The sequence below is a fragment of the Lipophrys pholis genome, assembly GCF_963383615.2.
Source record: "Lipophrys pholis genome assembly, chromosome: 21".
Lineage (NCBI taxonomy): Eukaryota > Metazoa > Chordata > Actinopteri > Blenniiformes > Blenniidae > Lipophrys > Lipophrys pholis.
This window is the reverse complement of record NC_137649.1, coordinates 23,263,744-23,277,970: the sequence shown is the minus strand read 5'-3', so window position 1 is coordinate 23,277,970 and position 14,227 is coordinate 23,263,744. Positions and strand designations below refer to the sequence as shown.

At 47.4% G+C, this 14,227-nt stretch overlaps 1 protein-coding gene across 3 annotated transcripts; it reads left to right on the top strand.

The window, feature by feature from the left end:
- Positions 1–1,169: 1,169 nt before the first annotated feature.
- LOC308126609 (putative ribonuclease ZC3H12D) lies at positions 1,170–9,545 on the top strand. 3 transcript variants are annotated; one of them, XM_080491113.1, is made up of 7 exons: positions 1,198–1,368; positions 3,341–3,749; positions 6,565–6,704; positions 7,339–7,573; positions 7,661–7,767; positions 8,605–8,883; positions 9,123–9,545. In XM_080491113.1, the coding sequence occupies exons 2-7, from the start codon at positions 3,430–3,432 to the stop codon at positions 9,341–9,343; spliced, it is 1,302 nt and encodes a 433-aa protein (XP_080347239.1). In that variant the 5' UTR covers positions 1,198–1,368; positions 3,341–3,429; the 3' UTR covers positions 9,344–9,545. The 3 variants fall into 3 exon arrangements, with proteins under 3 accessions (XP_080347237.1, XP_080347239.1, XP_080347238.1); XM_080491112.1 differs by adding an exon at positions 1,633–2,114 and having other exon boundaries at positions 1,225–1,368; positions 8,605–9,545; XM_080491111.1 differs by having other exon boundaries at positions 1,170–1,368; positions 8,605–9,545.
- Positions 9,546–14,227: the final 4,682 nt, after the last annotated feature.

Below are 14,227 nucleotides of genomic sequence, written 5' to 3'. Positions count from 1 at the left end.
CATACAGTGATGATGAAACATTTGTTTTACTTCCTTCCTCATTTAGTTGAATATTAAAAGATAAAGAACAGATGTTATAAGGAAGTAAAAGCTGCATCATGTGAAAAGAAGCAGCTTCTCTTTTCTGTCATCAGAGAAGCCGATTTAGATTTCGAAGATGAAATCGACCATGAAATTAGTGCAAAAGATGAAATGAACGCTCATGAAGTAGGAGGAAGTTCTTATAATTACTTCGTCTTTCAACTTGATGTTTCCACTTTACGTCCTGTTTGTTTAGGAGTGATGAGATTGTTGTTGTTGTTGTTGTTTGGATCAGTGGTTCACAGTTCGGAACTCAGTCTGTCGCAAAACCGAAGGAATTTAAATTTGTGAAATCATCAATTACAATACAAGTTAGCGTCGTTACACGAGTACATCACGTATTAAAGTCAAAATACTACACCTGTTTGAGGACGCTGTGATTGTTTTCTCTCTCTCTCTCTCGCCCAGGAACATGAATAACTTAAATAATGCCAGCCAATCTTTTGAAATCCAACCACACAACAAAAAAAACTGTGTGTGTGTGTGTGTGTGTTATCTGTTATCTTTGTTCATGCCCTTGAACCCCCCCCCCCCCCCCTACACACACACACACACACACACACACACACACACACACACACACACACACACACACACACACACACACACACACACACACACTCTAACTCCATGTAACATCAAGTTCCTGTTCTATGTCGTGACAAGTAGAACTGAGAAGAGGAGCCCACGATATTATAACAGTAAAATAACTTTCAATCGACTTTTCTATGTGAACAAACTCAGAGTTTGATGGACGATTACGAGTCCCTGAAGCTCAAAACTTTCTTTACTGCTGTTCCAACACATCTGTCTTTAAAAGAGTGTGGATAGACTTAAAAATCCACAGAACTACCAAGTTTACTGGACATTTCCACGTCTGCACCGAATCCAAGCTGAACGTTTGTGACCTTTGACCTGTAATGACTTTGACCCCGACGCTCCCTTTGAGAAGCACAAGAACTTCGACACGTCTTGGTGCGTCGCTCGGCGCCGCAGACGAGTTAATTACAGGGTTTTAAACTCGCGGGAGGAGCCGAGGAACCGGAGCGAGTCCCTGACAGCCGGTCGGCCCTGCCTCCCAACCAGGAAGTGAACGCTCGCTCGCGCTCTCTCACTCTCTCTCACCGCGGAGCTTCACTGCTCACTTCCTCCTGCGAGCAACAAGTGTGTCCTGACACTGAGCGAGAGTGTGTGAGTGTGTGTGTGTGTGTGTGTGTGTGTGTGTGTGTGTGAGGGCGACTGACGGGGCAGATAACACACACTGGACAGACGGCAGCAGCTCAGTCAGTAAGTGTCTCTCTCTCTCTCTCTCTCTCTCTCTTAATAGTTGCTTAAGATAAAAAAAAATAATGCAATAGTACGGAAAGTAACTCTGTTTTCTCTGTATTTAATGTTATTGTAATTCCTGTTTGTGTTCTATTCTGTCAAAAATGATCTGAAACCCACGTTTTGATGGATAATACACACGTAAACTTGTATTTTCCCTTTAAGCTCTTTAAAATTTTAACAAAAGAAATCCATGTTTTTTGTTGTTTTTTTTACGCCGTTAAGTGTCCGAATTAAAGCGGTGACAGTGAGCCTCACATCCCTCCTCAGTAGCGCCACCCGCAGGCGTGAAACGGCAGCGATTTAACACCGACTGAGAAACACTGCGGTCTGGAGCTACGAAACTAGAATCTGAACGTACGTGAGAAAGAGTCTCTGCTTCTCCAACGGAACGACTCAGGACGTATAGGACTGTGTGTGTGTGTGTGTGTGTGTGTGTGTGTGCGTGTGTGTGTGTGCGTGCGTGCGTGTGTGTGTGTGTGTGTGTGGGCGGATGTGGTTTGACGGTTCGATGTGCAGCTCTGACACACTCGCCAGTTTTCGGGAAATGAGACATTAACAGTTGAAACAAGAGCTTAAAAACAAACAAAAAAAAATATGACAAGACGATCCGTCGGAACGAAGCGACTCGTCCGCCGCCGCGGCGGAGGAGGAGGAGGAGGAGGAGGAGGAGGAGGAGGAGGAGGAGGAACGCAGTCATTCCAGAGGTTAGAAACACAAATCTCACCTGCCGGCAATTCTCTCTCTTCTCTGCGTCAAACCGCTTCGATTCCACCATCGTCGAGTGACGGAGGGCAGAAAATGGTGGCAAACAGAAGTCTTTCCTTCGACTAGCCGAGTTTCTGGGGGAATCAAAGATGGCGTCGCGGCAGCTCAAGTGCAAAATAAGAAAAGCGACATTTGACCGAAAGAAAACGATTAAACAATCAGTTTCTTTCCATCTTGTGACAAGATGTCTCGGGAATCTCGGGGAGTTTCTGCAAGGCGAAGATGTCAACAAACCACGAAATTCAAACGCAGATAATACGTGTTTATACGAGCGTAAAGACGGATTTCCTTCGGAGAGGTTTTGACGGCGTATGACAGACGTATGACAGACGTACGTCAACGACGAACACTGGATCCTAAAAATGGTCATTTCTTCCCCCCCGAGTGGATTCTGGAAGAGGAACTTTAAAAACGTCTCATTTTCCAGGTTGCACGACGTACGTTCAGCTTTTTCAATCTGTAACCTGACAAACTGAGCAACGAAGTGTCTCCTTTTATAATCTCATACACAACAAATTGCATAAAACTAGAGCTACACTCGGTAGAGCACAGACCTTCGTTGGCGGAACCGAGTTAGCATCGCCAGCATGATAGCCGTTAGCTCATATCAATGCTACCTAGCCCGACAGGTAGCTACATCACTGTGTGAAACACCGAGCAGGGGGCGTCTCCATGGCAACAGATGCTGATCTCCTTTGACCTCCACGAGGCGCCTCTCTCATCCGCTTTGTATGGGAATTTTCTCTTTCTGCTATTTTTTTGGGGGATTTATTCGGAAACGTTGAGTCGTTAACGTCCTAAAAATCTAATCGATTGATCCTTGGATGACGACAAATAATCTCTGAAGATTTCATGGAATTAGGGCGAGGAGTTTTATGCGAAACGTTGGTAAAATACATACATACAAACCAATGAATAAATAAATACACGCAGATGAAAACAAAACCTTTCGCTGGTGAAAGTAAAAAGTGGAGCCAGATATATGATATAAACACTAAATTTGAGAAGAAAACTATCTGTCCATGCAACAAGTACATTTCTATACACTTTCTGTAAATCTAGATTTAAGATTATGATGTTAAAAGGACTAAAAATGAGTGAATAGCTTTTAAAAGAAGACAGATTGTGTATGGTGTGCTCAGCTGACCGTCCTGTGTTCACACAGTGACAAGCATGAGGAGCTGACGCTCGCCTGGCGTTCGTCCGGTCGACTGTTTCTGTGGCGTCGCCGACGAGCCGGACGCCGCTGACAGGATGGACAAGGAGCAGCAGCAGCAGACCACCAAGGTGGAGCGGTTCCTCAAGCTGGGCTACGCCCACGGTGACATCCTGAGGGTTCTGGAGAGCCTCCGTCAGGACGCCCAGACCAACGACATCCTGGAGGAGCTGATAAAGACCTGTAGCGCCCCCGCCGCCAAAAGCCACGCCCCCTCCCACAGAAGCCACGCCCTCCCAGACAGTCCCAAGCTGGTGTCCAGGGGCTGCAGCCCGAGTCACGGCCCGGCCGGACCGCCGGCTGAGGCGCCGGGCGGCTTCAGGCCCGTGGTCATCGACGGGAGCAACGTGGCCATGAGGTGAGTCCTGCCGGCTGCGCCATGTCCGCTGGTAACATCCAACCTCCATCACTGGTCCAACCTCCATCACTGGTCCAACATCCATCACTGGTCCAACCTCCATCACTGGTCCAACATCCATCACTGGTCCAACCTCCATCACTGGTCCAACCTCCATCACTGGTCCATACTCCATCACTGGTCCAACCTCCATCACTGGTCCAACCTCCATCACTGGTCCATACTCCATCACTGGTCCAACCTCCATCACTGGTCCAACCTCCATCACTGGTCCAACCTCCATCACTGGTCCATACTCCATCACTGGTACAACATCCATCACTGGTCCATACTCTATCACTGGTCCATACTCCATCACTGGTCCAACATCCATCACTGGTTCATACTCCATCACTGGTCCAACCTCCATCACTGGTCCAACCTCCATCACTGGTCCAACCTCCATCACTGGTCCATACTCCATCACTGGTACAACATCCATCACTGGTCCATACTCTATCACTGGTCCATACTCCATCACTGGTCCATACTCCATCACTGGTCCAACCTCCATCACTGGTCCAACCTCCATCACTGGTCCATACTCCATCACTGGTCCAACATCCATCACTGGTTCATACTCCATCACTGGTCCAACCTCCATCACTGGTCCATACTCCATCACTGGTCTATACTCCATCACTGGTCTATAATCCATCACTGGTCCATACTCCATCACTGGTCCATACTCCATCACTGCCAGCAGGTCTTTCTTCAGGCCTTCAACATGTTCTTCAACCATTTGGTCCAGCGTTTCCATCCCTGATGACTGTTTCCCTTCTACTTCTTCTTCACTTGGGTTCATTACCAGTAGGCGTTCGTGAAGTTGCGCCACCTGCTGGTTTCAGCTCATCCATACCACTTCAGCTGCCCAAGAAAGAAAGAAAGAAAGAAAGAAAGAAAGAAAGAAAGAATCCATGTCTGGTGTGAATAATAAGACTCTTACTCTGGAGGGTCTGTGGAGGTGTTAAAGGGTTAAAACACTTTAAAGTTACTTTACAAGTTACTGAAAATATAAAACAAGTCAGTTAGTTAAGGAAGAAGCTCTATAATCTGGATTGCAGATTTTTGGGGATTAATTCTGAAACGTTTTGCCGCTAAAACCTAAAATCGAATGGATTGGTCCTTTAATGGCGACAAATCATCCCTCAAGTTTTCACACAATTCAGGTGAGTTTTTGCGAAATACATTAATTTCTACAACCATTGGTTGGTGAAATAAGGAAGTAGAGATTAATGGTCACGCGAGACGGAAAAACAGAATTTACGAGAAGCGCAACTTGTAGTGCGTCACGGTGAGGAATTAATATTCCAACACAAAGCATGTCCACACAGGGGGGGGGCGGAGCCTACAAGGGGAAATCCCCCCCCCGAAGCGTCTGGAATTACCTGCCAGCGTCAGCGGCCTTGATGACGTTGGAATTCTTCAGATCATTTCTTTTAATTAATGGCTCCTCCATTAGATAAGGGTTGGCGATTGGTCCGACGCTGCAAGCCCCGCCCCTTTTATGAGAACGCGCACTGATGAAGATGGAAAACCCCGCGGTGGAATCACCCGGTCGATGACCTGCGTCGTAGGAACGTTGATCGGGATGTTTGGAGCGCCGGTCTGAGAGAACCGGTTCGAAATGTTCCATTACTCTCCTCTTTACCTGCAACTCAACCTGACTCAGCAACTTCCTGGAGAGGAAGACAAAGGGAAACACACACACACACACACACACACACACACACACACACACACACACACACACACACACACACACACACACACACACACACACACACAGTTTTTTCCCGCAGGCAAAACCGTCCAGTTTGCATGTTGACGAGTTTCAGAGGCTCTGAGGTTTTTTTTAATTCTCCCGTTGTGAAGAAGCTGCTGAACCTTTTCTCAACCTCACGTTTAAAGAAACTCCACAAACAAACACCTGCCAGATGTTTCCAGTGGTGGTGCACCTCCTTCTGGTTGGACAGCAGGGTCAGAGGTCAGAGGTCAGAGGTCAGAGGTCAGGTCCGCTGACAGACAAAATGTTTCAGATTAAAAGCTTCCCGAGTATTTCAGTTGTAGACGCCATTCTTTTATTTTTGTTGTTTCCCTTCGTTTCTTCACATGAAGCTTCAGAGGAACTTTAAGACCTCAAACCTTTTTTTCATGTTGACGAAAGAAAAGTCTGCAACTCTGGAGCCCCTCTAGACCCCCCACCACCCCCTCTAAACCTCCTCTTGACCCTCACGCTCCCCCTCTAGACCCCCCACCCACCACCTCTAGACCCCCTCTCGCTCCCCCCACCACCCCCTCTAAACCTCCTCTTGACCCTCACACTCCCCCTCTAGAGCCCCCACCCACCCCCTCTAGACCCCCTCTCGCTCCCCCCCCCCACCCCCTCTAGACCCCCACACAGCCCCTCTAGACCCCCTACCCACCACCTCTAGACCCCCCTCTCGCTCCCCCCACCACCACCTCTAGACCCCCCTCTCGCTCTCCCCCCAACCACCTCTAGACCCCCACACAGCCCCTCTAGACCCCCACTCCCCCTCTAGACCCCCTCTAGATGCCCCTCTCTGCAGATTGTTGTGGTTTTAGAAAAAAAACAAATTGTGGAGGATCATGAACACAAATCTTGCAGCGACATCACTTTCCTCTGAAAAAGGAGAAGCGTGTGTGTGTGTGTGTGTGTGTGTGTGTGTGTGTGTGTGTGTGTGTGTGTGTGTGTGTGTGGCAGAGGAAGTAGTGTCTTGTTGTTCAGACTCTGCTCTCTGATTGGCCTCTGTAGTCACGGGGGCAGGAAGGTGTTTTCCTGCCGGGGCCTCCAGCTGGCGGTCGACTGGTTCTGGGACAAAGGTCTGCGGGACGTCACCCTGTTCGTCCCCTTGTGGAGGAAGGAGGCGCCGCGGCCCGAAAACCTCGTGACTGGTGAGACGCCCCGGGACCGACCGGCCGGGACCGACCGGCCGGGACCGACCGGCCGGGACCGACCGGCCGGGACCGACCGGCCGGGACCGACCGGCCGGGACCGACCGGCCGGGACCGACCGGCCGGGACCGACCGGCCGGGACCGACCGGCCGGGACCGACCGGCCGGGACCGACCGGCCGACTCTAAACAAGTAGTACTACAACAAGTAGTACACTAACAGGCAGTAGTCCAACAGGTAGCACACCAACAAGCAGTACACCAACAGGAAGTATACCCACAGGTAGTACATTAACAAGTAGTACTCCCTCCATGGTGGATCAGGTCAGATAAAAGTAGATCCTCAGTGTGAACCCTAAATACATCATGGTACCACTGGTACTGATGCTTCCTTGTGCCACAAACTACATCAGCTGGACAAAGTTCTGTAGGCGGAGGAAGAGCATGCAGCTCCAGACAGAACCTCTCCACCACACCACCCAACACCACCCAACACCAGCCAGGTCACAAACCACCAGGACAGAAATATGTAGTATAATGTCAGTGGTACTTTTTCCATGGAGGTTTTGTAAAGACTGAAAGTTCCATCATGGACGTTCTTCACCACAACACCACGGTGTTGGATTCTCCTGCAGACCAGCACATCCTCCACGAGCTGGAGAGGAGGAAGATCCTGGTGTACACGCCGTCGCGCAGCGTCAACGGCAAGCGGGTGGTGTGCTACGATGACCGCTACATCGTCAAGCTGGCCGTCGACCTGGACGGCATCATCGTGTCCAACGACAACTACCGCGACCTCCAGACGGAGAACCCCCAGTGGAAGAAGTTCATCGAGGAGAGGCTGCTCATGTACAGCTTCGTCAACGACAAGTATGGCCGCCGACGTTCCTCGCGGGAAACCTCCCGGCGCCAACATCACCTTCGTCACCTTCATCACTGGGCTGTGGCTGTGTGCAGGTTCATGCCTCCGGACGACCCCCTGGGGAGGAACGGCCCCTCTATCGACGACTTCCTGAGGAAGAAGCCCTGGACCCCCGACAGCAGGATGCAGCACTGCCCCTATGGTCAGTTTAGCTTTTATAAACTATAATCTGGATGTTAGAGGAGGAAGATGCTCTATAATATGATGTTAGGAGGAAGGTGCTCTATAATCTGATGTTAGAGAAGGAAGATGCTCTATAATCTGGTGTTATAAAAAGAAGATGCTCTATAATCTGGATGTTAGAGAAGGAAGGTGCTCTATAATCTGGATGTTAGAGGAGGAAGATGCTCTATAATCTGATGTTAGAGAAGGGAGATGCTCTATAATCTGGATGTTAGAGAAGGAAGGTGCTCTATAATCTGATGTTAGAGAGGGAGATGCTCTATAATCTGGTGTTAGAAAAAGAAGATGCTCTATAATCTGGTGTTAGGAAAGGAAGATGCTCTATAATCTGATGTTATAAATGGAAGATGCTCTATAATCTGGATGTTATGAGGAAGATGCTCTATAATCTGGTGTTAGAAAGGGAAGATTCTCTATAATCTGATGTCATGTGGAAGATGCTCTATAATCTGGTGTTAGAAAGGGAAGCTGCTCTATAATCTGATGTTGTGAGGGAGATGCTCTATAATCTGGATGTTAGAAAAGGAAGATGCTCTATAATTTAAAACTGGCAGCTAACAAAACTTTCACATGCAGTCAGAAGACTGAATTTCCCACAATGCACTTGTTATTTAAAGTGACAGGATAAACAAGCAACAACATTTAGCAAAATGAACATTAGTAACTCTAGTTTTGCTCTGGATCTCCTCCTTCATTTAATTGGTTCTTCCTTTGATCAAAATGCTCCAGTGAATCAGCTCCTGGGTTTCAGAGATCTCGTCAGCAGACAGAAATAAACGTCTAAAGTCTCTTCCAGGGAAGAAGTGCACGTACGGAGTGAAGTGTAAGTTCTACCACCCGGAGAGGACCAGCCAGTCTCAGCTGTCTGTGGCCGACGAGCTGAGGGCTCTGAGAGACCGAGCCCGGAACCCCGCCGCCACCACGCCGCCGCCGCCGCCCCTCAGCCTGGATGTGGACGAGGCCTTCGGCTCCATGGAGGCCAGCCTGTCCAGGCTCTACCTCCAGGACGGGAACCACAGCTTGGACCGGCGGCTGCTCAGCGCCAGCAGCGGCGTGGCCAGCTGCAGTCTGGGCCGTGATGACGTCTCCCTGGGTGGGGGTGGGGGCGGGGTCTGGATCGGTGGCGGAGCCCCTGCGGTCTGTCCCAGCGCAGGTTTCCACCGGTCCTGCCCCTCCTGCAGTGGGTACCACTGTGGACGGCAGCAGCCCAGGATGCCCTCCCTCCAACAGCCGGCGTGGAGCTCCTGCCCCGCTCCGCCTCCTCACGGCTCAGTGGAGCAGAACCCCAGACCCGCCCACAGTTTACCCAGGGAGCCGTGGCCGCAGGCCGGCGGCGGCGGCGGCGGTGGCCGCGGCGGTGGCGGCAGCCCGGCGGCCAGGCGGAGGAAGGAGCTGAGGAGCCAGCTGAGCACGCTGTTCCCTCAGAACATGGTGGAGCGGGTCATGGACGCACACCCACACGTCTCGGACATGGCCAAACTCGTGTCCCTCCTCCAGGGCTACCGGAGCAGCCACGCGTCCTTCTGATCGGGTGATTCACGATTACCATCTCTAAACGGCGTTGTGAAGCGTCACGCGGTGACGTTACGCAACAGCGGGGAGAATCCGACTCCAACGGTGGATCAGAACCAGCGGCCGTTTCTCAATACGGGTACTTCTCTGTTGCGGAATTTTCAAACTGTTGAGCGCACCTGAATATAATCAGATTTAAAAAAAAAAAAAAGAAAAAAAAAGAAAGGCCAGAGTTACGTGATGCACCTGAACGCATCACGACGGACATGACGCTTTAACCTGTAAAAATCCAGAAATTAGCCGCGTCCTTGTTTAAGCTGCAGGGTTCAAAGCGTGTGCAAAAAGTAGCGGTACTTGTGGTACTTGCCTTCTGGCATACTGAGACCTGGTACTGATCGAATTCAAAGTACCCGGCTGGCTCCGCCCACTTTATCCAGGATGCATTGAGATCGGACATGTGTGGGTTAGGGAAGCCAAATTACCCATAATGCATTTGGCAAGAAATTCCTGAAGACCGTACTTCTGAGCACGTACCCGCCAAGTATGCGAGTATGTACTTGTAATTGAGAAGCAGCCACCGTCTGTTCAGAAGTGTGGACTTCAAGCAGCCGGCTGGTTCCTTCTCAGTGGATCAACAACGGGTTCTCTGAGCTCGTAGTTTCTGAATTTTGCCGCCCTGGTTTGTGTTCATGGTTCCACCTCAAACGGTCGGCAGCAGTACAACCAGCCATTTGAGCATTTATGAGACGTCGTTGATAACCAATGTACCAGTAAGTGCTTTGTCCTCACTAGGAGGACAAATTCGGCGTACCAGCAGAACCACTCGGACACACTGGTAGAACAACTGTGACTCACTGGTAATGTTTTTTCCACTACTAGTACGCAATCAAACTTTAGTAGTAAACTGTGCTTTGGACCTCACCAGTAGTACTAGTGGACATTTTAGAATCCCTCATAGTACTCGTGGACATTTTGGACCTCACTAGTAGTACTAGTAGACATTTTGGACCACACTCGTAGTACTAGTGGACATTTTGAACCTCACCAATAGTACTAGTAGACATTTTGGACCACACCAGTAGTACTAGTAGACATTTTGGATCTCACCAGTAGTACTAGTAGACATTTTGGACCTCACCAGTAGTACTAGTAGACATTTTGGACCTCACCAGTAGTACTAGTGGACATTTTGGACCTCACCAGTAGTACTAGTAGACATTTTGGATCTCACCAGTAGTACTAGTAGACATTTTGGACCACACCAGTAGTACTAGTAGACATTTTGGATCTCACCAGTAGTACTAGTAGACATTTTGGACCACACCAGTAGTACTAGTGGACATTTTGGACCACACTCGTAGTACTAGTGGACATTTTGGACCTCACCAATAGTACTAGTAGACATTTTGGACCTCACCAATAGTACTAGTGGACATTTTGAACCTCACCAATAGTACTAGTGGACATTTTGAACCTCACCAGTAGTACTAGTGGACATTTTGAACCTCACCAGTAGTACTAGTAGACATTTTGGACCTCACCAGTAGTACTAGTGGACATTTTGGACCTCACCAGTAGTACTAGTAGACATTTTGGACCTCACCAATAGTACTAGTGGACATTTTGAACCTCACCAATAGTACTAGTAGACATTTTCGACCTCACCAGTAGTACTAGTGGACATTTTGGACCTCAGCAGTAGTACTAGTAGACATTTTGGACCTCACCAGTAGTACTAGTAGACATTTTGGACCTCACCAGTAGTACTAGTGGACATTTTGAACCTCACCAATAGTACTAGTAGACATTTTGGACCTCACCAGTAGTACTAGTAGACATTTTGGATCTCACCAGTAGTACTAGTAGACATTTTGGACCACACCAGTAGTACTAGTAGACATTTTGGACCACACTCGTAGTACTAGTGGACATTTTGGACCTCACCAGTAGTACTAGTGGACATTTTGAACCTCACCAATAGTACTAGTGGACATTTTGAACCTCACCAATAGTACTAGTAGACATTTTGGACCTCACCAATAGTACTAGTGGACATTTTGAACCTCACCAATAGTACTAGTAGACATTTTGGACCACACTCGTAGTACTAGTGGACATTTTGGACCTCACCAGTAGTACTAGTGGACATTTTGAACCTCACCAATAGTACTAGTGGACATTTTGAACCTCACCAATAGTACTAGTGGACATTTTGGACCTCACCAGTAGTACTAGTGGACATTTTGAACCTCACCAGTAGTACTAGTAGACATTTTGGACCTCACCAGTAGTACTAGTGGACATTTTGAACCTCATCAGTAGTACTAGTAGACATTTTGGACCTCACCAGTAGTACTAGTGGACATTTTGAACCTCACCAATAGTACTAGTGGACATTTTGGACCTCACCAATAGTACTAGTGGACATTTTGAACCTCACCAGTAGTACTAGTAGACATTTTGGACCTCACCAGTAGTACTAGTGGACATTTTGAACCTCACCAGTAGTACTAGTAGACATTTTGGACCTCACCAGTAGTACTAGTGGACATTTTTCTGTTTGTTTCTCCTCCTGTACGAGTGCAATGCACTACCGCCCTTTCCTAACGAGTTATTGTAGCACCAACTCAGGTCTGACCAAAGCAGCATGTGTTGTTTTTATTTTTCCATGTTGCCTCAAGGTGAGGAACAGTTTCTGTACTCGAGTACAGTAAAGTAACGGTGCGTTTCCTATGGATGCTCAAAGCTCATGTTTCCATCTGTGAAATAAAAGTGTTTGTTTTTTTTAAACCACAATGGAGTTTTCTGTGCCGAGTGTTTGAGGACGTGGTAAAGATTCAAAATGCTGCAATGAGACTCAGTACAGTACGTTTATCGACTACATTACAACAATCTGGATTGAGAGACGCCCCCTAGTGGTGAAAATTGTAGTTTTTTTTAAAGCGCACTTAAGACTCATGAACACACTTGTAAACAAATACAAGCAGAAGCTTCATTAGTCCCTTTAAGAATAATAATGTGTTTGGAGCTGATTTACTTTAAATGACTGTTAATATTAGTGATTAGTAGTAATAGTGAAAACTAAGGTGTATCTGGTAAATTTTCAAACACCTCAATCTGTCTTTGAAGGCATTTTTAGAGTTGTACCTCAAAAAAGACTTGCAAAATAAACCGTGCTTATTTAAGCTCCTAGATTTTCAGTCATATTAAATATCTAAACATTTATAAATATTAAACCGTATCCGGGTATTAAATTTGCAAAATCTAACACTTTTGATGTTTGTGTGAATTTAAAAATAACCATGATGTATAAAGTGGAACCTGACCTGCAGCTTTTCAGTCATTTTTTTTCTTTCTATTTTGACATTATTACACGTCATTAATTTATTAAAAAAAAAAAAAAAAAGGGGGGGGACCCCAGACCGAGAAGTAGAAAATGTATTGTGCCCTGGCGCCCTCTAGTGGCCAGACACCACTGCTCCAATATAAGCTTCTCTTCATTGGCTTCCTGTTAAATCCAGAATAGAATTCAAAATCCGTTTAACCTACAAACCTCTGAACAACCAGGCTCTATCATATCTTAAAGAACCGTTATTCCCACATTACCCACAGTGCTGCCCCCTGCTGGTTTGATTTACAGGTTGAATTAATCGATCTGCTCATGATCAAAAACACCTGAGCTCTTTTCTGAACACTGCAGGGAGGAGAGTGGAAAGGAAGGTGTGAACGGCAGATGGGAGTCCTTCATCGGGTATGATCACCTGACAGACAGACAGGCAGGCAGGCAGGCAGGCAGGCAGGCAGGCAGACAGACAGACAGACAGACAGGCAGACAGACAGGCAGACAGACAGGCAGACAGACAGACAGACAGGTCGGAGGGGCTGCAGCTGAAAGAAGATTCATTAAAAACTAGAAGAAATCCCTTTAAATGCAAAGAAGCAGGACAGCAGCGGTTAACTGAGCCTCACCTCGCTACTGTTCAGTGTTGCTGCCCCCTGCTGGTCAGTTCTGGTGCTACGACTTTCTACTATGGCTCAGCCACAGCGACACCCAGCGGATCCACCAGGAACAACAGCTGCGCCGCCCCCTGCTTTGGAGGCAGACGACACCACAAAAGGGCCACGGCACAACGTTCAGAATGTTTTTTTTTAATTATTTTTACAAATAACTTATCTGTTACAAAGACAGTTTCCCAGCTAAAATCAAAAAAACACTTTAGATATCCAAATTGTCTTTTTTCTTTAATAAAACAAGAATAAACTGCCTCTTCACACCAAGGTGCAGATAAAAGCTGAAAACTGGAAACGTTTTGACGTTTAAGTGCTTAAGAGACAATAATTCATCTTCTGCTCTAAATGGGTTTGAACGATACTAAGATCTGTTGTTTTTAATGGCACTTGGTTGTGACAAAAAAAAAAAAAAGAAAAAAAAAATCATCAATACAAATTCAGAGGCACTAATGCAAGGCAACGTTTCACAAATGTGGAAAAAAAAAAACACAAACAAAAGTAACTACTCCACATATAAGGTAACTTAAGGAAAGAAGTAAACTTTAGAAACACCCTCATGGATTAAAAAGCTTAGGAGGATGAAGTGAGCCGAATGCAGATAAGAGTATAGAGAGTTGGACGTTGTGCTTTGATTCGGGTGTTTTATTGCCTGTTTCTCGTGTCGAGGAGGAAACGACTCGGACCTGTTGTGTCGACGGCACCGGACCACAAGTATTTGCACATTAGAGGAACACGTCAAAGGTACAATATGTAAGATGAAACAGCTTTTTCTGTTGAAAAAAACAAAACAATCCAGTCCGTGTTCGGACTCTTCCCGGTTTTGAAGAATCCCGGCTCCTGATCCTGTCCGTCACGCCGCCAATCAACCCTGGAAGCCCGCCTCTGTCGAGAAGACG